The sequence below is a fragment of the Pygocentrus nattereri genome, chromosome 16 (genome assembly GCF_015220715.1).
Source record: "Pygocentrus nattereri isolate fPygNat1 chromosome 16, fPygNat1.pri, whole genome shotgun sequence".
NCBI classification, from domain to species: Eukaryota; Metazoa; Chordata; class Actinopteri; order Characiformes; family Serrasalmidae; genus Pygocentrus; species Pygocentrus nattereri.
This window is the reverse complement of record NC_051226.1, coordinates 28,205,828-28,231,936: the sequence shown is the minus strand read 5'-3', so window position 1 is coordinate 28,231,936 and position 26,109 is coordinate 28,205,828. Positions and strand designations below refer to the sequence as shown.

The 26,109-nt window shown below is 38.7% G+C and overlaps 1 protein-coding gene across 1 annotated transcript in view; it reads left to right on the top strand.

The window, feature by feature from the left end:
• nsg2 (neuronal vesicle trafficking associated 2) overlaps nt 1–25,764 on the top strand; it is a 29,185-nt gene extending 3,421 nt beyond the window's left edge. Inside the window, exons 3-5 of the mRNA XM_017721258.2 lie at nt 1,576–1,695; nt 23,105–23,215; nt 24,637–25,764. Of these exons, the coding sequence (XP_017576747.1) occupies nt 1,576–1,695; nt 23,105–23,215; nt 24,637–24,828 (423 nt within the window). The 3' untranslated portion in view covers nt 24,829–25,764. The remainder of the gene's footprint in view (nt 1–1,575; nt 1,696–23,104; nt 23,216–24,636) is intronic.
• The last annotated feature ends 345 nt before the right edge of the window (nt 25,765–26,109 follow it).

Below are 26,109 nucleotides of genomic sequence, written 5' to 3'. Positions count from 1 at the left end.
ACTGCAGTGCTGACATTTTTATATACAATCCTGTGAAGACAGCAGGAGTTTTGCGTTATAGTTCACAAAATTTCTACACTGTAGTTGTTTCCAGCTGCCAGAATGACTCATTGTACACATATCTCTGTTGACTCTGAAGAAGGTTTTTCATCATACAATGCCTCATTCGAGTTTTGGTTTTAAACCCCTAAATTATCATCTGACAACCATGTTCATCAACTGCAAATTGCATGCAAATCACAAGTTGAGCACCAATCACCATCTCATTTTCATTGTGACCCATCTCCTAATCATCCAAGAAGCCTGTTTTGATTCATATGTCACGTCGAGACTGCATTCATAATTGAGATGCTCAATCCAGTCTGACCACCAGCAGTCCCAGTGCTGGCATTATCAACAGCTAGAATCAGCAGCAAAAACGACACAGTATAACCTTGCCTAAAGGCATGGATTCTGTGGAAGTTGAAAAAAAAATGGGAGAGCAATACTAATGATAACAGGGCACCTCAAATAGCAGAGGAGCACAGACAGAAAAATAGAGGCAGACAAGATGGTAATTCAGGAGGAAAATGAAATGTCAGAGTGATTGGAAAGGGGTTGGGTAAGTGGTAATTGCAGAGTTCATGACAAGTGGTTGAGGCTGTTCCTGCAGTCACCGTGACATTAAACACCATTAATTCCAGGACTTGCTTGGAAGTTAGATGCTGAGCTGGAGGTCTACAGTGAGGTGTAATCATCTAAAGGTATTATTCCTCCATCGATTTTCAGAGGCTCAGCTTCTTCAGAGTGAAGAAGCGCCAGGGGTGTTTAAAAGGAGCAGATGTGTGATTGTGAAGGGGCCATGTGGAAAGGTTATGAAAGGTTGCCTTGGACATTTTGTGAAATTATCACAATTTAAGCTATAGCTTATCTACAAATGTAGTAAATTAAGTTTGTGGAGAGGACCGTGCCAGAAGTTTCTCCTCCTTCCAATGTAATGTCCTATTAATTTCCCATCTCTACCTTAGGTTTTAACAACCCATCCAACAATCATTTCTCCATCTTCACACTGTTCCTCAGTTCTATCTGTCGGTCATACCTCTGTTCATCCAAAAGGGGCTGTCTGGTCTTCTAGCTTAAAGTGTAAGTCATCTAGAACTTCAGACCAAGTTGATAAAGTCTCCCCTCTTACAGTTATACAGTGTCTTCTCATTCTACAAGCATATGTTGAAGGCATTGTCCAAGCAGGCAAAAGCAACAGTCTTAGGGTTCAGGTTAGGTTTATTTTTTGAGTTGAGGCTAAAGGGCATTTTACAAAAATTCCTGTGTATTTGAATTGTTGAGCGTAAGCAAAGTCATTCAAAATGGTTTGACAAAAATGTACTGCTATAGAGAAACTTGCAGTGTCAGGATAATAATTTGTTTGAAAAATCAAAGCAATTACCTTTTGAAGGTTAGGATCAGAGGAAGTGTTAGGTGTAGGGTTAGGGAAAAGTGCTGAATGATGTCCACTGAGGAAAGTTTTGGGAAAACATAATGTCTGTTTAATTTTTGTATACCTTGTACATGTGCTGTGTTGACCTACTCTTTACGCAGGTTGTGGTGAAAACACGAACTGAATACCAAACGGAGCAGAAGAACAAGGCCAAGCTGAAGGTGCCCAAAGTGGAGGAGTTCACCATCAGCTTCACTGATGGTGTGTCAGAGAGACTGAAGGTATGGCTGGGTCTTGTCATAATTAAAGCAGATACACAAAACAAATACCATTAATTTAGTGTGCTTTACAGATTAATGACAATTATTATTGCTTGTCAAATGAGTTTTAGTTTTCTTTGTATGACTGAATGCAAATGTCTAGCATTCCACGACTCCTGACTGAAACACTTTTAAGTTTGGTAACTGTTGTCATGGTAGCACAATTTTTCAGGGTCCTGAGTCAAGAACATACAGATCATTATTATGGATGGCTGCAGTTACTCATCCTAAGTTATTGATGTCTTCATTGATTGACACTCCAAGTGTTCTGGGAAACTGAAATCCAAATGTTTGCAATCATGGTGATTATTTAAGTGAAAAGCTAAAATGTACCACATTAATCTGTTTCGCCATATTCTATTGAACCCAATGTTTGTAATGATAGCAATTTTGCCTGACATTGATATTGGATTTTTTTAAAATCTATTTTTGACCTTTAAACGCTCTAAACTGAGATATTTGAGGCTGTTTTTGGAAGGCTGTACATGCTGGAAAGACATTGGTAACATTGATCTTGCAGGTTTAATGAATTCAGAGTTTGTGACAGTGGTGAGTTTAGTGGTACGTTTCTTCATAGCAGTGAAGGTCACTGGAAGAGCTGATGGAAGCAAAGACAAATTATACATTCAACGCAAACGCAAAGCTCCTAGCCTGTCTACGAGGGGCTGTGACTGAGAGGCGGAACGAACCTTTCGCCAGTGAGCTTGTGAGGCTTCACTGACTCTCTCACTCACTGCAGATTGTGAAAACAAGAACCGCATGACCTCAAAATCCCCAGCATATTCTCTCTAGAGCTCGTACACACTGGGCAGCACTCAGATTCAGTTGCCTTTTTTCCACACCTTAGCTCATTACTTTCTGTAGCATCAAATGAGTCAAATGACAACTGAGCTGCAGGGCTAGACTTGCTCTGAGAAACTCTTCTCATGGCCTGAGCGCTGTATAGACTGGGGTGATGGAAGAACTGGTTTAGAATAGGAAAAGCTTGCTGCTAATCTCTCCAGCTCTGTTGCTTGATGCCTCCCAGTGGGCCTCAGCCATATTCCCCACTGTTGCTCCACTTGCAGTCAAAGAAGAAATGTTCCCCTTCATTAAATGTTCAAAACAAAGAAAAGCAGGGGTCTCTTGGTATCTTATGCAGCTGAGCGGAACATATTAACACATCATGTTAAAATAAGTGGGGAATTAAGATAACTTAATTGAGAAGGGAGGGCCTTGTGTCTTTCTCTCAGCTTCAGTGCACAGATGCGGCTTTGTGAGTGCTGTGGATGCAGGTGTTTCACATGATCATTTTGCTAAATGGTGAGAGGCCTCCTTTGCAGTACCACCCCTCCCTATGTCACATTTTGAGGCCGGTTAGTCTCAGTTTTTGGCCTGTGCTATGTGTAAAGTTTGTGGAGGTGCAGGGAATAGTTAGTCCTACACCTAGAGAATAACCAGATAACAAAATATTGGTGAGAAAATGGGTTTGTAGCAGTTGTAAAAATCCCGACATAAAACTGTAAATCAAAAACCTTTTACCTAAAACTGTGGATGTTATGATGTGGCTCTACAAATAGATGCTCTGGTGCTAGGTAGAATTTAGGGTTGTGATAGTGTAGTGGTTAACACCTCTGCCTTCTACACTGTAGACTGGGGTTCAATCCCCTACTAGGGCAAACACCCTACACTATACCAATAGGAGTCCTTGGGCAAGACTCCTAAAACCACCTTGGCCTACCTGTGTAAAAATTATCAAATTGTAAGTCGCTCAGGATAAGAGGGTCAGCCAAATGCCATAAATGTAAATTTACTTGGCTTTTCCTACACTTTTTCTTGATTGACTATGACCTCCAAACTGATTTTTTTACAATTTCAATTGACACATAGTTTCTTTTATTTGCACTTTATATTCGAGTGTAGTCCAAGACTAGGCTTAACTGTCCCTGACTGGAAAACCAAACCTGTATGTGCCATAATGGATATTTTCTTTTTGATGTTTCAGCCTTTTTACATAAATATAACACTATGGCTTTGATGTGTATAATTCTGATGTATTTTAAGATGGACTGGTGTGGAAATTGTGTATATTTAGGGCCTTTAGTTGCAGGGTTGTGGGACTAACATTGTGGGAACAGTTTGAGGAAGGATTTGTCTGTTCTAGCATGACTGTGTCCCAGACTGGTTGGGGTAGTTTGTGAAAGAACCTGCCTGGCCCACACAGAGCCCTGACCTCCACCCCATTGAACACCTTTGGGATGCACTAAAATGGAGATTGCAAGCCAGGCCCTCCCATACAGCATCAGTTTCTGACTTCACAAATGCACTTCTGGATGAATGGGAAAAAATGTTCACAGACAGATAAGAGTTAAAGCTGTTATGGCTGCAAAGGGGGGCCAACTCCATATTAATGCTTATGGATTTAGAATGGGATGTCATAAAATCTCCTGTAACTTTTGTCAATATAGTGTATTACTGTTAGCTCTGCGCTGTACATGACCAGCGTAGTTTATCTCTGATGTAACTATCAGGCCAACAGTTATTAAGAACAGCTTTGCTGTATATATATACAGGAGAGAAAGAGAGAGGGGGGAAGAGAGTGCATACGAGAAAAAATGCAAAAGAAGGTGCCAAATATATGATAAGATTCTTCAGATAAAAGCTAATCTATTACATCTAAATTAATCATAAGACAACAAGCCCGATGTACATAAATATTTCCAAAATCTGATATTTTTTGAGTGCTGTTGGGCTCAGGTTGGGTAGTAGATCTCTGCAGTGTGTATGTGTGTGTTGGAGGTCTGTTTTCTGATCTGAGCCCCACAGGGCCTGATAATATATTGGGTTTTGAGGTGATTTTGGACCGATTTTTCATTGGACTCGGGTTAGGCTGTCTAGTAAAGTCCATGTCGCTAATGGTCTTCACTTCATCTTCATTGTGAAAATGTAATGACCTAGTCGTTACATGAGCTACGATGCTTACTGGCCACACTGAATATTGTGGGTATGTGTACAGTTTGGACTTTAAAGATCTTTAAATTATGCACACAGACACCAAACTGTAGTATATTGTGGCAAGGTGTACATTAAAACCTTCAGGCAAGCTGAACTGCTGCAAACCAATAAATAATCCAGCATGAAAATAATAAAAGCAGCTAATGGATAGCTTTAAGGCATATGATATGTCTCTCTCTCTCTCTCTCTCTCTCTCTCTCTCTCTCTCTCTCTCTCTCTCTCTCTCTCTCTCTCTCTCTCTCACTCACACACACACACACACACACACACACACACACACACACACACACACACACACACACACACACACACACACAGACAGACTCTCATGTGCAATGCAAAATGGATAACTGGTTAATCCTAATACATAGCCTCACAATCCTCGGCTCAGACACGCATCTCCTGGCTGAATGGATGAGTGTCGTGCAGACGGCAAACATGAGGGAGGGAGAGAGACAGATAGTCAGTGAGTGGGAAGGAGATAGTGAGCGAGTGAGAGAGAAAGAAAGAAGAAAGAAAGAGTGAGAGCAAAAGAGAGTGTGAAAGAGAGTGAGAGAAAGTGAGAGAGGGCACTGAGGCGGGAAGATTCTCTGTCAGTTGCAGTCTCTCTGAGAGCACAACAGAATGAGAATGAAGGGAAGGAGCTGGGTGGGAGGAGGACTAGCTCAGTAGAGGGGGAAAGGTGGGGGTACTGATACCCGCCTGGATCCCAAGGCTCTTATTTAGTCTCCCATTTTGTTGGCCCGAGAGAGAGAGAGAGAGAGAGGGAGAGAGATATGAAAAATGCTAATGGTGTGGCACACTTTCGGAACAGAGCATGAACCAATCAAATGGTGAAAAAGTTACTCAACGTGCAGCGAGACTTTGGGAGGTTACTGTTAGAGAGTGACTATATTTTTGCAGCCTCTGTGTTTTCTATGTGCCATATGCTGTATTACAAACACAGCTACAACTTTCATGTATTGTATGTATTATTTGAGGGGATTTTGATGGCTTTTCAAAATTTCTGAATAATTCAGTGGTTGAGATGTAAAGTCATTGAGAGTGGTTTGGTATGAAATGGTTTACTGACTCTACGATACTGGTAATGGGAACCAGTGAGCACTTGCATGATACCTATTAATTTAAATGCTTTAGGGCTGATTTAGATATGCAACTGCTAAAGTTGTCAATGCTGAAAGCTAAACTTAGGATCCAAAATTCAGTTTAGAATTGTGGATTTTTTTGTTTCTGCTTAAGCATTTTCTTCAGCTCACTTGAGGTAAAGGAAAAATGTAAGGCCCAAATTCACTTACGATATGTTATATATGTGACCACAGGTGTCAACAACATAAATAGAGCCATTTATTATTTAAAACAACTAGGTATGCCTTGTAAGTTCAATATAAATCTAAAACAAGTTGTCTTTGCCTATCATTTTACTGTTTAGGCCAAACCTTGCCTCACTCTATTGAAAAATCAATGTCTCAGTCATTAGTCTCTTTATTTATAACTATTTCATGTAGTACATTTCTTTGAGGGAGCTTTTAGAAGTGTTAAACACTTCAGACATCTGGGTCTTATCACCACCATGAACACTTGACTCAGTAATTTCTCTAGAATGAAGTATTTCACATCAGATCACTCTGAATGACTTTGTTTACATCGTAACAGCAGTTATGCAGAAAATTGAAAATGACACAAAAGTACAGAGAAAAATCAGGCTTCAGAATCACAGCTGTTACCATTTTAAATCACATGCAAGGCTATTTGACATTACTTAACAACTTTACTTGGTCTGAGGCAAGAGAGCTATTAAAAATAAAGATACCAAAAAGGGTTCTTTGGAGCAGTGCCATAGAGTGTGGTCTCCAACCCTGGTCCTAGAGCTCTACCTTCCTGCAGACTTAACTCCCACCCTGAGTGACCCTGCATGATCTAATCATTGCCTTCAGAAGTCCTTGAGTAGCTATATAAGATGTGTTAGAACTGGGTTGAAGGTGAAACTTAGATCTTCATGAGGAGGGATGGTGACCACCCCATAGAAGAACCAAATTTGGTTCTCTAAAAATCCTTTTACAACCCCAATTTCAGTGAAGTTGGGATGTTGTGTAAACATAAATAAAAACAGAATACGATGATTTGCAAATCCTTTTCAACCTATATTCAATTGAATACACTACAAAGACAAGATATTTAATGTTCAAACGGATAAACTTTATTGTTTTTTGCAAATATTCACTCATTTTGAATTTGATGCCTGCAACAAGGTTCCAAAGAAGTTGGGACAGGGTCATGTTTACCACTGTGTTACATCACTTTTCCTTTTAACAGCACTCAATAAGCGTTTGGACACTAATTGTTGAAACTTTGTAGGTGGAATTCTTTCCCATTCTTGCTTGATGTACAACTTCAGTTGCTCAACGGTCCGGGGTCTCCGTTGGCGTATTTTGCGCTTCATAATACGACACACATTTTCAGTGGGAGACAGGTCTGAACTGCAGGCAGGCCAGTCTGGTACCTGCACTCTTTTACTACGACGCCACGCTGTTATAACACATGCAGAATGTGGCTTGGCATTGTCTTGCTGAAATAAGCAGGGACGTCCCTGATAAAGACGTTGCTTGGAAGGCAGCATATGTTGCTCCAAAACATGTATGTACCTTTCAGCATTAATGGTGCCTTCACAGATGTGCAAGTTACCCATGCCATGAGCACTAACACACCCCCATACCATCAGAGATGCTGGCTTTTGAACTTTGCGCTGATAACAATCCAGACAGTCCTTTTCCTCTTTGGCCTGGAGGACACGACGTCCATGATTTCCAAAAACAATTTGAAACGTGGACTCGTCAGACCACAGGACACATTTCCACTTTGCATCAGTCCATCTCAGATGAGCTCAGGCCCAGAGAAGCCGGCAGCATTTCTGAGTGTTGCTGATTTATGGCTTTTGCTTTGCATGGCAGAGATTTAACTTGCACTTGTAGATGGAGCGATGAACTGTGTTCACTGACACTGGTTTTCTGAAGTGTTCCTGAGCCCATGTGGTTAATATCCATTACAGAATGATGTCGGCTTTTAATGCAGTGCCGCCTGAGGGATTGAAGGTCACGGGCATTCAATGTTGGTTTTCTGCCTTGCCGCTTACTTGCAGAGATTTCTCAAGAGACTCTGAATCTTTTGATGATATTATGGACTGTAGATGATGAAATCCCCAAATTACTTGCAATTGCACGTTGAGAAACGTTGTTCTTAAACTGTTGGACTATTTGCTCACGCAGTTGTTCACAAAGTGGTGAACCTCGCCACATCCTTGCTTGTGAATGACTGAGCCTTTCAGGGACGCTCCCTTTATACCCAGTCATGACACTCACCTGTTTCCAGTTAACCTGTTCACCTGTGGAATGTTCCAAACAGGTGTTTTTTGAGCATTCCTCAACTTTCCCAGTCTTTTGTTGCCCCTGTCCCTTTGCAACATGTTGCAGGCATCAAATTCAAAATGAGTGAATATTTGCAAAAAACAATAAAGTTTATCTGTTTGAACATTATCTTGTCTTTGTAGTGTATTCAATTGAATAAATCATCATATTCTGTTTTTATTTGTGTTTTATACAACGTTCCAACTTCATTGGAATTGGGGTTGTAATTAAGAAGTCTTTCAAGAATCGTTTTTGTAAATGAGATGTGAGAGCCTGAAAAACTGAACCTGCAAATCCAAGTCAAGAACCATTTAGGAACCTTTGTGGGTGTGATGGTTTTGGCATGCAGTTTGCAAGTTGCTAATTTGTGACATGTAACTTGTCAGCAACGTTAGCCCAGTAGTTCCAATGGGCTACATTTAAGATACCAGACATGTGTGCCTGAATATTATTATAATATTATTATGATGATGCTATAATTTTGTTAAAAGTGGAGAAAAAAAATTGCAGGTCAAAAAAAGTCCATTCCTAAATAAGCGTTTCCAATCCTGTATAAGGTGTTACTCTGTAGTCTGCAAACACCTTCACAGAGACTCTTGAGTGTATAGCTCAGCCTGTCATTGACATAAAGGAGACTGATGTTGAGGATGATGCTTTGAAATGAACTAACAATCACCAGATTGAGGACACAATCCACTTTCGCTTTGCTCTGTCAATCTCTTCTCCTTGGTCATGGCAGCAATTTGCGACTGGCCATTTGACCAACCCTATGAGTAAACAATAATTTTTTTTGTTGTGCCAGCAAGATGCAGACACTTCTTGCCTTCTCCCTTGGAACGGGTTAGTTGTGCCACAGCAACAGTCCTGCTCAACTGTGGGTGCCACCCTTTTCGAATACTTGCCATTGATTGGTTTTGACAAATTGTTGGTTCGGAGGGAAAACTGTATATTGTCAAACACTGACCCCAGAAGCTCAGGGGGTGGTGACTGTCTCTATGGGAAAGATTGATCTTGTCAAATGATTGTGATCGTAGCCTAGGCAAAATGTATGCATCTTGTCAGTGGAGCTCAATAGCCGCAGATGGTGCACAGTGTTCAAGACATACAACCATGAAAACATGATTTGTACTTATGAGTGCTGAAAATTGAACCATGAAAAGGCACAAGATGGTAGGGTTCGGTGATTTCTTAGTACACACAGGCAGCAGGATGTGATGTGGAAATTCATAAGTAGATTATAGATTTTTGGATGAATTGGTAGTTTGGAATAATAAGCTCTGACCCACCAACACTCCCTGTCCCCATGACATGTTCTAACACCACCCCCACTGCTAGTGCAAGGTGTAGAGACTGATTACATTCTTATCAGCTGCTCTAAGGCTGGTTTCACTATTGAGGTCATTGTGTTAATTGTTAGTAAACCTGACTGGGGTTGTCACTGCAAATTCTGTTAGTAATACAGTAGGGATTATAATCAGGGATTACATCTGCGTCAGCAGAAATATATATTAAAATATTATCAACATCTGATGCGTTTGATCATTGTTTCATATTTGATAGTTCGTGTATTGTATTATTTGATATATGGTGTATTTATTGTAGTCTGAGCAGAAAGGGTTAGTGGCATTGACCAATTGTGTTGGTATTTTATTCATTTAACTGCATTTATAACCCTACAGAAACATTTATATTTATCTGTTACGCTAATGTTAGTCCAAAGTTACACATTTTATACATGTGTATATGTTGGCATTAGCAGATACATTATGTGGCCAAAGTATGTGAACACCCCTTTAATTATTAAGTTCAGGTGTTTCAGCCACACCTATTGCTGACAGGCACAAAATCAAGCGCTTAGTCTTGCAGTCTCCAGAGATAAACGTTGGTCACACTGAAGAGCTCAGTGACCACAAGTCAGTTTCTGTCCTGCTAGATCTGCCCTGGCCGACACAGACCCCTGACCAAAACCCCACCTTTGGGATGAAATGGAACGTTATTTGCCTGCCAAGCCAACATCAGTGTGTGGCCTCACAAATGCTATTTTACCTGAATGGGCACGGATTCCTGAATACACAGTCAGAAATGTTGTGGAAACCCTTCCCAGAAGAGTGGAGGCTGTTATAACCACATAGTGGGGTGTGGGTGGAGCAAATCCATATTATTGCCTGTGTTTTTGGAATGGGATGTCCAACAGTCTTATATGGGTGTGATAATCAGGTGTCCACTTTTGGCTAGTGAATGTACATCAAAAACTACATTACCCCAAATTTCCATATGGGTACATCCATTTATTTCCATGATTAGTTGAGTAATCAGACCCAACAATAAAAATAGACCTTAGTGAATTCTAATATTTCAAAATATGTTTTAGAGGAAGATGCTTTTTAAATGACTTCTTCAAAAAAACGTTCTTACTTTAAGAGATCAGTAGGAGAATTTAATAATGCATTGTCATCACACCAACTAAGCACTGCTAATTTATTGAGAAGGTGCATTTTTTTTATTAGTTTTTTAAAAAACTCACTTAATTGAACTGAGTAATTATGACTTAGCCATGCTTTTATCAGCTAGTACAAGGCAAGAGACATCTAAAAGAGATTAAGCTTAACACTATGTTATAGTTGTACTCTAAGGTTACCATGACTCCAAGAAATCATTATGTTTGTGTCAAAGGTTTGAACAATTTACTGGAATCATTTGTCACATTAAAAAAGGACAGCGTATTTTAACTGCCACAGGGGACCAGGGGGTGCTTTCAGTGTCCCATGTCGGAGATGATTAATGACACCAGATGGCTTTTCCTCTGTTCAAACGCTGATTAATCTCACCTTCTCACTGCCAGTGGAGAACTACTGCATCCTTTTTTGCTTTCTGCCTTCCAGAAAGAAATATCACCCACTTATTGGCACTGAGAGAGCGGATTGTAACCAGGCTTTGTTTTTTGTTTTTTTTCCTCAATGCCCGTGAAGCTAAGTGATAATTGTGTCTGTTTGTTCTCGTGTTGTTCCAGGCTGTCGGTCTGCTTCAGTGCTGTTCCTGCAAATACGCAAGCTTCGGCCTGCCATTGTGCAATAATCTGGACACTGGTTTCAAGAATTATGAGCTGCCTTTAAGAAGTCCTGTGATTGCTAGTAGTCAGTAAAAGACTGAACATGGTATGTAATTCCTCAGAGACAGTATCGGACTCTGCTAGTTTGGTTCCAAGCTGTGTAACTAAATTTGGAAGTGTAATTGGCCTGCAGTTCGGGATCATGCACTGTTCCTTGACATGACAGCTGATCTGAAATGGCTGGTTTGGGTCAGCCAAACTGCTAACATGAGGCTGATTTAGTCAAAATGGCAAGGGTTGCCTTTTTGTCATGGTGCAGAAGTAGAAGAAAAGACAGTTCACGGTTATCACATATGGTCTCTACCACTACTGTTTCTCCCATGTTAGGCCTTCTTACCTAAGTCCCTATCAGGGAGCCTAGGGAGCAATTAGTGCTGTAGAGCAGTTTCCCTGCAGCAGTTTCTCTCTCTGTCTCTCTCTCTCTCTCAGTGTACAACATTGGCAAGGCTAATGGTGAGAATGCCCAGTGGCTTGCCGGAGTGGGAGAGACTGCCCTGGAGAGCTGGTCTTGTTATTCTGCCATACTGTGGATTGCCCCCCACAGAAGCCTTGTAGCTATCCAACAGTTCAGTTCTGCAGCAAAAGGATTGCTTAGAGGAGGTACAGAACGGAATTGTGGTTAACCTGCACTCAGGAAGTGTTGCATTTGGCCATAGATTAGATTAAAATGCATACCTGCCTCAGAGGCTGAATATTGAAAGATGAAAGTATCAGAGCAAGATTCCTTTTATGCTCTATGAGCACTTTTACAAGTCTGTTCTGAAGTCAGTTTTGCTTTTATGATAACAGATCTGCCAAATTGATCAGCCGAGACATGTTTGGTATCTGAAGTCTGCTTCTTTATCTATAACAGGTAGAAAAGTACAGACAAAAGTCAGGCTCCAAGATTGTTACTGCTGTTGTTTTTTGCTTTGCAATGTCTGCTTGCTGGTGGTCAGCGGTGAGTGGTATAACAATATTTTATTGTTATCATAATCATTTTTGTTATTGCAATAAATAATATGCTCTCTTTATATTGTCAGAATAATGAATAATGAATAATTAGTCATGTTTAGGGCTGCAGAAAACATATTTTGATAGTTATTCATGTGAATAAATCAACTAAAAATGGATTAATCAGAGCTGTAACGATAACATTGGGCAATGTTCTGACAGCCTGAGGTACTGTTCAAGAACTAGATTACCACCACACTTTGTACAAGCCTGCCCATAAGTTTGAACTACAATAAGTGTTAAGTGGTATAATAATAATAATAATAATAATAATAATAATAATAATAATAATAGTCATTTAAATGAATGTTCTAGCTCTTCTGGCTGCATTTTCACTTGCTAGTTCACTTCAAGTGTGAGTAGGTTCCCATGACATCATTTAGGGTTAAGGAAAAACCTCTTCAGAGAAGCCCTAATGATTTCTGGGAAAATTAAATAAATACTCATAATCATAGATGTTATTTTGAGCTCTTTTTAATTGTAATACTAATCGTACATCATTATTAAGTTTGAGATCTTGAATTGGCCAATGGATAATGATTCAATCAGGATTTTCCTTCCTTATCTAGGTAAGCACAGTCAAGCAAGCTCTCCCATTGGTTAGGCCTTCAGGGGCTAGACAAAAGGCCTAACATGTTAGATTAACTATCAACATAATTAGGAACTGACAATCAAATCAAGCAGTCACAATTTTGATTAACAGTGGGTGGTACCAACTTAGTGAGAAAAAGATTACTGTAGGCCTTCTGGAAATCTTAGAACAAAATCAAACAGGAGCAGCAGTCTAAACCAGGTTCCAGTCAGTTGTTAGAAAGTTCTGTGCCAGGCTGTTTACCTAATCTCAGTAAAACTGCTCTATGCAAAGTAAAATACTTTGTCTGTTGCGAGCTTCAAATAAAACATTTGGAATGTCTTTAACAAGCTTGTGAATAATCTGGAACAACTAAAAAATAGTTTTCAAGCGTCTTAATAATAACAAACTCCTAGAAATCCCACGAGGGTACTAGCAGAAATTATTCTAATTTTTGGCCTGAACCGAAGACCTAATTTTAATAGTTTCACCACTGGAAAAATCTGTGTAAATTATATTTTTAAAGATGTTTTGCGAAGACATCACATCGGAGGTGGTGACTAATCACTGACAGTTCAGCTTTACCAGTAGAAACAATAGTGATAGGCGATAGTGTAGCAGATTTTGAGGTGGTTCTCCAGAATTTCTTGAAAAAAAAGAACAATTTGCTTGTTACTGAGGACCTTGAAACTCCTAGACCCCTGAACACATCGCAGTTTGACATGTCTAAATAAGACTTTTTTTTTTTTAATGAGATTTCTGGGATGTTTCTGTGCTTCGTTTTCACACAAACAATACGTTACCCTGTTTAATAAGGAGCCACAAGCCAGCTCATTAGCAATGTAGATCGTTCTTGTTTACATATCCTCTGTGTCCTGTTAAGAGACTACAGCGCTAAGAACTGGTAAAGTGCTTGTCATCTAATTCACCCTGTCTCAGAATAAATACCATCAGACTTATTCTGAGGTATTGGGTTTTTCTGGAGGTAGCAGACAGCTTTGCTTCATGTTTTGTCTGTGCACCATAACTCCTTCATATAGTTAATGTAAATCTAAAGCCCTTTCAGCAGGCATATTCCTTTTTTGGCTAAAGCACTGTCATGGATCATCAGAAGAGACATACCATTAGATGTGAGTGAGAGTTTATGGATTTTTTTGTACTTTTTCTCTTGTGCACCTTCTATATTTCCACAGAGGCCTAGCCTAATTGGCTCATATTAGCATACAGTAATTAGAACTCATTTCACAGAGAATATGGAGTCTCTTCCCTTGCCTAAAGAAACATTTCAGTTGTGCTTTTGCTTTCCCTATGTTCAACACAGATACATTTTTCAGTGTGAATGGTAGACCAATTTTGCTTGGTCAGTACTATTTATCTTGCAAGATGATTAGTTCTTTTAAAATATTTCCCAGAATATGGCAAAACTAGAACCTGTCCAGCAGAACACATTTATTAAGTGACTTTTTTCAGCTACTCTGTATAAATACTAAGTATTTATAATACTGACTTATTCTAAGATAAATACGACCCCAGATGTTCTCAGATTGTCTCAGATGTTGTGTAGATTCTACAGAGCACACTGGTTTTGTGGTTGAACTCCTCATGGGAGGAAAGAAGGTTGGTGATTCCCATGACTCTCCTCATCACCAAGACTGAGCCAAGCCACATTCCCTGAACATCTCCTCACACTGTTGTTGAACTGCCTTTAGAAAATGCTTAAAGTAATACTACGGCATTTTTTAGGTGAGTATGTATTGTACAGTTAATTCCCACAGACAATCATTTCTAACCATTGCCCTTAAACATGTTCGCACATACTAGAAATCAAGAATGAACATCTGAAATATGCAACTATATGACAAACACGGAAGTACAACAACAATAACAGTCCTAGAATGAAACATACTTACTGTCAATCAAAAGTTTGGAATCACTTGTCATATATTTATAATTGCTCATATTTTGCTCAATAACAACTTACAAAAATGTTGGGACAGGGATAGTTTAAGAATGGAAACTTCGTAACATGATGAAATAGTCCATGACATTAATAAAATGTGCAGAGAATCTGCAGAAGTCTCCGTACGTGAAGGACAAGGCTAAAAACCGATATTGAGTTCCCATGACCTTCGATCCTTTAGACAGCACGGCTTCTGAATGCAACCATATCAGCTTGGGAAAATGCATGTCAGCAAGCAGAACGCTTACTGCTGTCTTTTCTGGCTAAAGCTCATCTGAGATGGACTATGGCAAAGTTCAAAAGTCAGCGTCTGTCATGGTGGGGGGTTAGTGCCATTGCCATGGGTAACTTACACATGTGTGAAGGCACCATTAATATTAAGGGGTACATACAAATTTGAGAGCAACATATGCTGCCATCCAGACAATGTCTTTTGCGGCAACCTCACTGCTTCTTTTATCAAGACAGTGCCACATTCTGCACTTGTTCCAGCAGAGTGGCTTTGTAGTTAGAGAGTGCAGGTACTGCTGTCCATTCCTGACTATCCATTTAAAATGTTTGCTGCACTATGAAGTGCAATATATGACAATGGAAGCCCTGGACTGTTTAACATTTTAACTATTTGAACTTGTTATATCAAGCAAAAATGGGAAAATTGACAGTTGGTGGCCTTGTTTCCCAAATGATTACAGAACATTGTGAAAAGGAAAGGTGGTGTAACACAGTGATAAACATGCCCCATCCTAATTTTATTAAATGTTGCAGGTATCAAGTTTAGAATATGCACGTATATATAAAAAGCAACAGAAACAATTAAATACCATGTTTTTAATTGAATACAGGTTCAAACTGATTTGCAAATCATTGCTCTCTGTTTTTGTTTACTTTTTGCTACTGTTCTAACTATTTTGGAATTGAGTTTGCATACGTTGTAGATTGAAGTACAATATCATAAAATGAATAATTTAGTTAATATTTTATATTTATATATATATTTGAGATACCAAGAAGTTGAGTCATAAATAATATACTGTTGTTCTATATTAAAAATATAACCTTTATCTCTTCAGTACTGTAATTATCTGTAATTGTCACTTTTGTCAAGTCATCTGCCTTGTTTGACTACTACTTATCAAAGACAAGACATATGGATGAATTATGTTAACTGCATTCTCAGTTATGGAATCCTCTCTGTTAACAATTTTAAAACATGAAATATGTCTCTTTTTTCTTTTACAGCTTTATAAATATTTAGTGGAAATCTGTGAAGTTGTAGTGTAGTAGCACCTTAACAGGAAAATTTAGCCAGCAACAAACTGGTTTATGTTGATGAAAGCTGTGAACTTTTGAACAGTAGTGTACATGAGGGAACATGTTACCAAAACTGTTCTTAGGATGTTTCGTCCGGCTTTCCAGTGCAATAATAGGTTTTCTGGTATTAAAATGCGATCAGATAGGAGCCTGAAACTCCAGCCACACCACTACACTGGTCGCAATTCTTCCCTCCAGAAAACTAGTTTTCTGCAACTTTATTTACAAATGCTTTTGACTGAAGGGTTCTTGAAACTGTTCTGCAAAAACGTTGCTTAAGCAATTACTGGTGGAGTTCAGCTGCTCATTGACTTCTACTGTAAGTGAGTTTGAGTGAACAGGTTTTCCATTCTTTTCTAAATACAGGGAAACATTGATTTTGTCTGTGGTAATCATGCATACAATACAGAAATGGCAGATGGAGATGAAGTTTAAAAATACTGGATCATTCTTTTAAGAGACAGGTGAAGTGTAGGAATTTCCAAATTTTCCTTCCATTTTCAGTTAATCCTCAGTGCATATATATGCAAGGTAAGAATAAGAAAGAATGGAAACAGATGTCTGTAGTTATTGAAGGAGTAATGGCAAAACCTGGATATGTTGAGCTTTGTCACCAGGCTTGGCTTATAGTAAAATAATTCAAGGAAAATAGATCTTTCTTCCTTCCAGTGCAGGGATCCACTGATTTATTGAGTCATTGACTATTGTTGTGTGGGGACCAACTGGATAGGGGGAAGGTAGATTTAGATATGATTCATGGTTCCATTCAGACCCCCTGAGGAGAGTGTGATGGACGGCTCACAAATACATATGGAAAGTGCTCTTGCTGGGTTTGTATGGGGCTTCGGTGGGGGTGGTATTTGTAATTGCATAGAATGGGAGAAAATGAGATAATTTGACTAAATGATTGATATCAATGTAACATGAATTAATACAATGCATAAGAGTAGAGCCTGAATAATTTGAATACTGAAGCATTCATTTATTTTTTTAGTATCAGGATCTCTATCCACAAACCCAGTTCAAAAAAGATGTACAGTATTTGAAATGCAAATAAAAATAGAAAGCAGTGATTTGTAAAATGTATTTGACCTTTATTTAAAAAAAAACAGCATAAAGACAAGATAATAAAATTTTAGATTTTGATTCTGAAACGGATGCCTCGAACACATTCCAAAATGGCATAGGGACAATGTAAGACTAGGAACATTGTAAAAAAAACAAACAAAAAAACATCATAACTAAACAGAGTCCTTCATGGGTGAGGATGTGTTGACCAAAGCAAAAGGGCTTAGAAACACCATCTGTCATGGTAAAGGAGGGTGTTAATGCCAGTGTCACTGGTCTTTGTGAAGGCACTATTAGTGCTGAGGGGGTTAATAGGTATTGTGTAGCATATGCTGCCATCTAGATGACGTCTTTTTCAGGGATGTCCCTTCTTGTATCAGCAAGACAATGCCAAGCCACATTCTGCATGTGTTACGATAACTTGGCTTCATCATAAGAGCCATGCAGGTGCTGCACTGGCTAGCCTGGAGTTCATACCTTTCTCATAGAAAACATTATGAAGTACATTATATGACAGCAGAATCCCCAGACTGTTAAGTGTTTAATCAAGCAAGAGTCAGAAAAAATTCCACTGTTATGAGTACAATTGCTGTTCTCTGTTTCCAAATGATAATGTTAAAAACACTGTGAAGTAGCCAAATAAATGAAGTAGATGAAAATAAATAGAAGCTAAACTTAAATTTAAAACTAAATGTACTGTATGTTCATAAACAAAATAATAATTTTAATTTGTTACATCCTTAACATCTAGATACGTGAGTCATAAATGCTATGCAAGTGATAGAAATGAGCTTTGAACAAAAGGACTACAATCATGAATTCTATCCTAGCACCCTGCAGCTCATGAGCATATGGACTTAAGCTTTACTAGTCATTCATTGTTGCTGCTTACTGGATATATTTTGAACAGTAGTAACAAACATGCTTTACATTTCAGTTATTTATGTAATTATTAGGTAGCAAATTAGCGGAAGGCCTTTTTTGAGCACCCAGAATTGTCTTGTGGTCTGAACTCTGGTGTAGTTCCCAAATGCTCCCATTGTGAAGATGATGCAGGTTACACATTGTACAGTATTATAATATTCCATATGATGAGTAATAGAAGCAACAAAAAGTTGCAAAGAAGTGCAAATGTAGTTTTAAACAAGCATATGGCTTTAACTTGCAAGCTTAAAACGTTTGATATTACACTTTCAACAGCTTGACAGCTTGTGACAGTGGTTTCTTAAGGATGGTGTAATTATATTTATGGAAAAAGCTGCATGTGTGAAAGCACTTGTAATACCCTAAGACATCTTTACAATGTATGCTATGAAGTATTTGCTTACCATGATCGCCATGTTGGCCTGCAATATACAAACGAGCCGCTATTCAATCAGTGTTTCTCACTTCGTCTTGGCTCCAGAGTGTTTCTGTGGGTATTTTGATGAAGGTATTCATATTATCCCACAAAAGTAAATTATGATAACACTTAATAATAACAGGCTGCTGTAAACAGAAATTTCAGTGGGAACATATAAATGCTTGCAACTGGTAATAGTAGCACAGAGATAGTGAAGTGGCACACGCTTGTCATTCAGTTGCATCTTTCAGACTACACTCTGGACTGTGCTTTAATCTGTATTGCTGTGGTCCACAGCAAATGAGTGTAATGCATTAATACCCGAAGTACTCCAGGGAAGTTGAGCCATGGAATAAATCCGGCCCAGGGATTATGGTTTTCCACCTATGGATTAAATTGACGTCAAATGCTCAAAGACGCATCAACAAGAAGAAAAACAACAACAACAACAACAAAACAACCTTGGAGCTGATCAACAGGGCACTATAATGATAACCAGAGGGGGAGAAACGAGGGGGAAAAGGGATGATAAAAAAACAAATACAGATGGCAGTCAAAACAGATGGTGATGTGTCTGGTCTGTTACAAACACAATGATGTTTGGGCTGAAATGACCTCATTTAGTGCTGGCTCAGGCCTCGACCTGGAATCAAAGAGAATTTTGGCCAGTTGGATTTGGCTGTTCAGAATTGCGTTTTGTATCTTCATTCACTGGTGTGAAAAGGCTTTTGATGTCTACAAAGTAAGCTGAGCGTGAATAATTTGCAGAGAGTGTATGCCTGGTTCGGTGCTGAGAGAATCCAGGTAGAGGAAATATTTTTTTTAGGGTTCAGGTTTATTCCTCAAAGGACACAGCAGGTTAAAAATGAGCAGTCAACATCTGAAAGCTGTCATGTTGTTTGCTGCTGGACTCAGAGGCTTGTATAGAATTCAGAAACAGTATATGGTTTTCTAAATTGTCAGATTACACTCCTCAAAATGAAGGGTGCTTTGGCGATATGCCATGTCTGAAACACTTTTGGTTGCTTGAAGAGCCTTTCAGTGAATGGTTCTTTAAAGAATTGTTTTTGGAAATGAGACGTGTGAGTGTGAAGAACCGTTTTAAAGTTTACAGAACCTCACGTAATGGTTCTACATCAATTCAGGCTTTTTCCTGGAATTGTACATCATAGCTGAGTGCCACCGATGAACCTGTCTACAATGCCAAAAACAGCTTTCACAAAGAAATCATGAAAGGCACTTTCTGTTATCAGCCAGAGAGCAGCATGCCACAAATGAGGCCAATTTGGGCCAAGGTCATAGCCACATTTAATCTGCAGTTAGAGGATGGATGGATGAATGGATGGAGGGAGAGGGATGGGGGAAAAACTGATTCTCAACTAACCCAGTTTTGGCACTATACATAAATCTGCAGATAAAGATATGGAACATGGAGCAGATTTTGATTGATTCCCTTGGCTAGTCCATCTCCCCTGGACATGGGCAATATACTAGTGCTCGGATGGAACTAGTTCATAATCCGGCTCCTTTCCTCAAAGCTGCAGAACTGCTGAGCTGCAGTGCTTAAAAAATTGCATCTAAAAATAAATAAATAAAATAAGACCCAAGATAGAGAATAATGCAGATTTACCGGATGGTCAAGAGCTTTACATGAGGACATGTATGAAATGAATGTCACAATATTAAAAGCAAATTTGAGCCCATTAAGATTTTGTGCTATTTTATTACCTATTTCCCTATTTGGTGCCATTTTATTTATTGCTGAAACAAGGAAGAAGAACAGTTGGTATTGATGCAGTTCAGTTTCTTCTTTGTTAGAAGCACAAATATGTAACCAACTAAAACTGAACTCTGGGGATGTGAAAAATATTGCTGCTGATTTCTTACAAAAACTTGCGTGAACAGAATAGAAGCTGCAATAAAGGCAAGATGTGGACAGACTAAATACTGATTTGATAAATTTGAGAAAAAATATATATATTATGTTCTTTTGTTGTGGCATTTCAGTCAATTTCTGCTAAACATACTTCTTGTTTTTCAAGGAAATATTAATAGAAATTCACATAAATAATTGAAAGGTGGTCTTTTTACACTGTGCTGTATGCAGCAAAATATATACTTGAGTATAAAAAAGTGTTTTAACATAATATTAAACATCAGGGCATGCCGATCACAATCTGTATGATTCAGTTTTCCTCTTGACCCTTTATAAAAACGTTTTAATAGTCCTTGGACAAAAATGGATTTGCATAGTTTTATTTTACAGCAGTTTGAATCTAAAATGAATAAATGAAAATGTGCTGGAACTTGATAAAAGAAAAACAAAATCTCTTGCATAAGTAATGAGTACATTGAACATCTAAATTATAAAATGTAATGAGTAAAGAGTATATATATATTTTTTTACAGTTGTAATTGAGCAAGAATTCAGATATTCAAGGTCAATAATACTGCAATAGTACAAGTCTTCCCAAACAAAACTTAAAGAATAGGAATAAAATACAGTCACATACATATTTTCCACCCCAGCAGTTAATGCTTTTTTCATTCAGTTCTGCTGCTGCAACTAAAAATCAATATTGTTGACATCAACACTGATATACCAGTCTGGATGATGTATTACCCTGCTCTATTTTCGAACCGTGTGCTGAAAGTATACATCAGGTTTTGACTGATGTCAGTGAATTTTTCTTTCTATTTAAACGTCTTCAGAATGAAACCAGTGGACATGCATGGACTTATGGAAAATCACAGCATGGAAACAGTAAAAACCTTCATCATTAACATAATGATGTTCCTTATAGATTCAAGTCCATAATTTTGGCAAATTTAAAACTGTCCTCAATTGTTCAAATTTTGCAAGATTTATCCTTTACATCTTGTCAGACACTGTAATTTGGCAGTGTGCCATTACCATCGACTCTTACAGTTCTGAGCTCCCTCAGTCTCACCCTAAAACTCTTTAATACCTCTGTCTTCTCCTGTCACACTGGAAACATGTCATAGTTTTAGAGATTTAATCCATTGTAAAAATGAATTGCTTAGTGTGGTACAGAGAACAAAAGGAGTAAAATACCACAGCTGGCCTACCAGCTCCTTATAGTGTGAAAGTCTTCAAATATTCAGCTGTCAACTGGTTATCTCTCATTCATGTTAGAGGCCATTTGCATAATTCTAATTAGCTGGTGTTCAAAAACGTCCAATTTCTGATATTGAAGCTTAAAAGCAGAAAATGGCCTCCCTTTTCTGCACTAATCCCCCTTGACAAAGTAGTCGGGTCTGGCCGAGAATTGCCACCGTCAAGCTGCAGATTTCTGAAGAGTATGAAGCTTCCTTGTTTGCGTCACTTGGTTGTAACAAATGTACTCTGACAGATTGGGAAGCGTTTCGTGAGGAGACTGTGCTTGATGTTGACAGTGATGGGAATAAATTAGCGTTGTGGGGAAGAAAAAAAAACTGTCAAACCGCCTATCAAGCTAATTTCTTGGCTAAGCTATATTCTCTGCTCTCTCTACTGAATTAGCAATGCTTGGCGAGTTGTTTATAACCAAACTGCTTTGCAAGTTAAGATGAAATTCAGACATTAAAAGTGCATATTTAAGCAAATAATTCCCCCTTTTGCGTGATCAAATTCAAAATTCCACTTCAGAATGTCTACATTATTAAAAGGTTAAAAAATAGGGTGGTCTGACAATTTTCATAGCAGTAGTGATAGGAACCAAACATCTGAAGAGTTTATTGCTTTTGAAAGCCACATAACAGAACATAAAATGGTTTCAAACACACTGACAGATGCTAGTTTTTGGTCTAAACTCATTTAAATAAAATCTGTGTCGGCTTCATTAAAAAAGCTTGGGTGTTGTAAAGCAGTATACCACATAAAGAAAATGTATTTTGCATTTTTACCATTATTTTACCATTTTTACTGGTCATTTTGGACAGCACATATTTTGGGATGGCTGGTAGGTCAGTGGGAGTAGAGGTGAGCTAGCAACTGAAAGGCTCTCGGTGGTCCAACTCCAAGGTCTAAGTGGTATTTCCTTGTTGTTTCCTTGGGCAAAGCACTTAACCCAGCACTACCCTAGGTTGTGCTGCTCTGCTGGTGATGCTGTGATCTTAATGTTTTCCACAGTTGTTCCATTTCACAGTGTACTATAACATGTGATTTGGGTGCATTGGCTTCAGAGAAAAAATGTAAATAAAAGAAAGCATTGAATATATTGATTGACATATCAGATGGATTATACAAAAAAACCAGTTCTTCAAAACATTTAACTTGGTGCTTTAACAGGTTTAGAAGGCAGCGCCAGATAGTGTTTGTTTTTAGCATTTTTTGGGCTTTGCACATAATTCTGTGTAACTGTAGACTTGTTTGTGAGTGTGTGCAGTATAGATTTGACACTATAACTAGCATTAGCTACTAAATAAACATAGCTAGCATGTAAGGTGGCAAATATACAAACATGGCTATTTTACGCTTGTATTTTATTGGTTACAAACAACAGTTAATTCATTAATCACAATTATTCAGGACAGTTAATCGTCAGCTGAAATTTCATGGTCGTGGCAGCCCTACATCAATCATCGTCACATTATGGTTCTGTCACTTTTCCATCCATAGGTCACCATCCTTATTGTCCTGGCTTTGGCCTTTCTTGCCTGCATAGTGTTCCTGGTGGTGTACAAGGCCTTCACTTATGACCACACCTGCCCAGATGGCTTTGTGTACAAGGTGAGTGTATATATTATATTCGTCTAAATCTCTCTAGGCCTATACTTTCTTGGACCTATATTAAAACACACTCAACCCATATAAAAATAGCATTTCCCATTTGCCTGTAAAAAGTCCATGTAGCACACTGTTCTTGCCAAACACATTCATACATCAGTAAAATCAGCGTTTTCACACGTCTTTCTTTCCTCACATTCTGGATTCAGTGCTAATAAGCACTTGATCAGATTTTGGCTCAGTATCTCATGCTATTAAAAAACTTCCTAAATTGAATCCGCCTTAGAAGTGCAGTATTGTAACAAGTAATTTAGAAATTTAAGCAGCTTCTGTCAGTTCTCTGGTTCTCTGAGCCAAACTTTTGGCTTCTCTGCTAAAGGGCCCATTAAATATGAAAGAGCATAACCTTGTCTTGGTGTTTGAAGTGTGGGCTGTGATGCATATTCTTGTAAATGTTGAGAAAGGTTTAAGCCATATTCAAGCTGGATTTAAAGCTGTAACTTACAAGATACTTGATTTTAATCCAGTAAAAATCTGTAATGCCCACAGTTTAAACAAGTCTAATAGGAATAATTCCGAAATACATTACCATCTGCAGCTTAAAGCTCTATCGGCTGCGTAGCCGTGTGCCATGTTGTTACTGCATGTGCCACTTGCCATATAATGTTGACGTGAATATCAGAGTCATGACCTTTTTTGTCTGGGCTGTTTTAGGGGCTGTAGTTTGGGGGAAAATTACAAAACTACTGTATACTGTATGAATGGACCAGTCAAATTCCCCTACAGATTAGCACAACTAATGGCAAGTGTACACAGGATTTTACCCCTAGTTTTCATGTTGCAGACCAGTTTTTAGGACCCTGCTCAGCAGTGAATCATTGTGTGAGCCTGTGATGACTGCTCATGTAACATGAGTGGTTCAGCACCAATTTTCATAGTCTATAAGGTGGTTGGATAGTGTAGTGGTTAACACCTTTGTCTTCTACGCTGTAGACTGGGGTTCAATCCAGGGCAAGCACCCTACACTATACCAATAAGGGTCCTTGGGCAAGACTCCTAACACCACCTTGGCCTACCTGTGTAAAATGATCAAATTGTAAGTCGCTCTGGATAAGAGCGTCAGCCAAATGCCATAAATGTATAAGCTGTTTTCCAATATTTTTAGGTTTGTATGAAATTCTCTCTGATTAAACATGCAGTCTGAGCACCTCTACGACAAATAGTATGAACCCCGCTATGTTGACAATGCAGTTGTTTAGTGATTATGAATTGTCGTATAATGTTCAATAGGCATAATCTAGCACGAATGGTGCTTCAGACTCATTTAGTTTGAATACGTGGCAAAAAGAAATGGTTTAGAAAATGAAAGAAATCAAAATGGATACTTAACTTTTAATGTAATGCCGGCACCTTCGTTTCAACAGCACAAGCGATGCATCCCAGCCTCCCTGGAGGCCTACTACACTGCTCAAGACGCCAACTCCCGCGGCCGCTTCTACACGGTCATTAGCCACTACAGCATGGCGAAGCAGACCACCTCACGCTCTGTTTCCCCCTGGCTGCCAGCTGGTGGCGCCCAGCACGACGCTAAGCCCCCTAACACAGACAGCCAATGAGGCTGCCCATGCTGCTTATTAACCAGGCATTGCCGTGCCTGCTTACTTTTCACCTGATTACCTGCTACTTTCCATTTCTCCCCTTCTGTTTTTTTTTTACCTGCATAGTTCTTAAAATGTATGACTCTTTATTTATGTATTTATTTATTTATGACTATTTATTATTTATTTTTATTGTATAATTCCTGTTTTTTTTGTATTTAATATCTGATCATTGTTTGTACAAAGGCATGACTTGGCAAACCTGTCTGAAATGTTTTTCCTTGCACTGTCTGTGAGTGTCAATGATCCATCTCAAAAACAAACGTCCTGTACCCAACCCCTGTAGTTAAGTGACCGTTCAATTCATTGTGAAAGGCATGATACAAATAAGGGAAGCTTTTTTGTGGTTTATTTCCAAACATACAGTTTCTGTGGTTTTCTGTCAAGATATCTGTAAGACTCATTTTTATGTGGGATATATTAATGACAACAATAATATAAATATGATATTACCATAGACTGGCGACAGAACACATGGTAAATGTATGTTATGGTTCCTCCTTTGAGCCTATCTGTAAATAGCCCATGAGAAAGAATAAACCTGTTGTGTGTACTGCCATTAGACACATTGTAAAATTCTCACTGTTTCTCAACGGATGATCAGCGGCCTTTGGAGCTTCGCATTTCGCTTTAGCCAGCAGTCTATGCTCAATCACTGGAGGATGATCCAGGGATGAAAACCTGGGACTCTGGGATAATTTCAGCAGAATCCTTGCCAAAGCTCGATCTTCTGCTTCAGTCACAGATCTGCGCCACTGTCATTTTTATATCTGTTGTCAGAAAAACATTTTGAAATCGTGTGCTGTTGTTAGTTGATATGTAGCAAAGCACTGAGTATTTTTGATTGTGTATCCTTTAGGTTTAAAACAATAAAGATATACAAAATGTTCAGTATATTTGTGATCAGGCTGCTCCTTACTTAGGGTGAAGGCCAAATGTACATATGAGTGCAGGCACAGGGCAAAACAATGCACCTGAATTTAACCTTTAGTGCAGCTTTGCGCAAACTGCACAGAGCCCCGACTACTGTAGGCTTTTGATGCACAGAGTTAAAAATGGGCAGTTACATACTGTAGCCGTCAACAAGCTTAGACAAAAACAGACAATAAAAAGCAGAGAAAGTGTAGCGAAGATATTTGCCACTCACTAATGTCTTCTGGGTTTGTCTAACGCCGGAGACAAATTGAAGGGCTTAATATGGAGCATTTGAGCAAAATCATTGTAAATGTTTAAAACTTT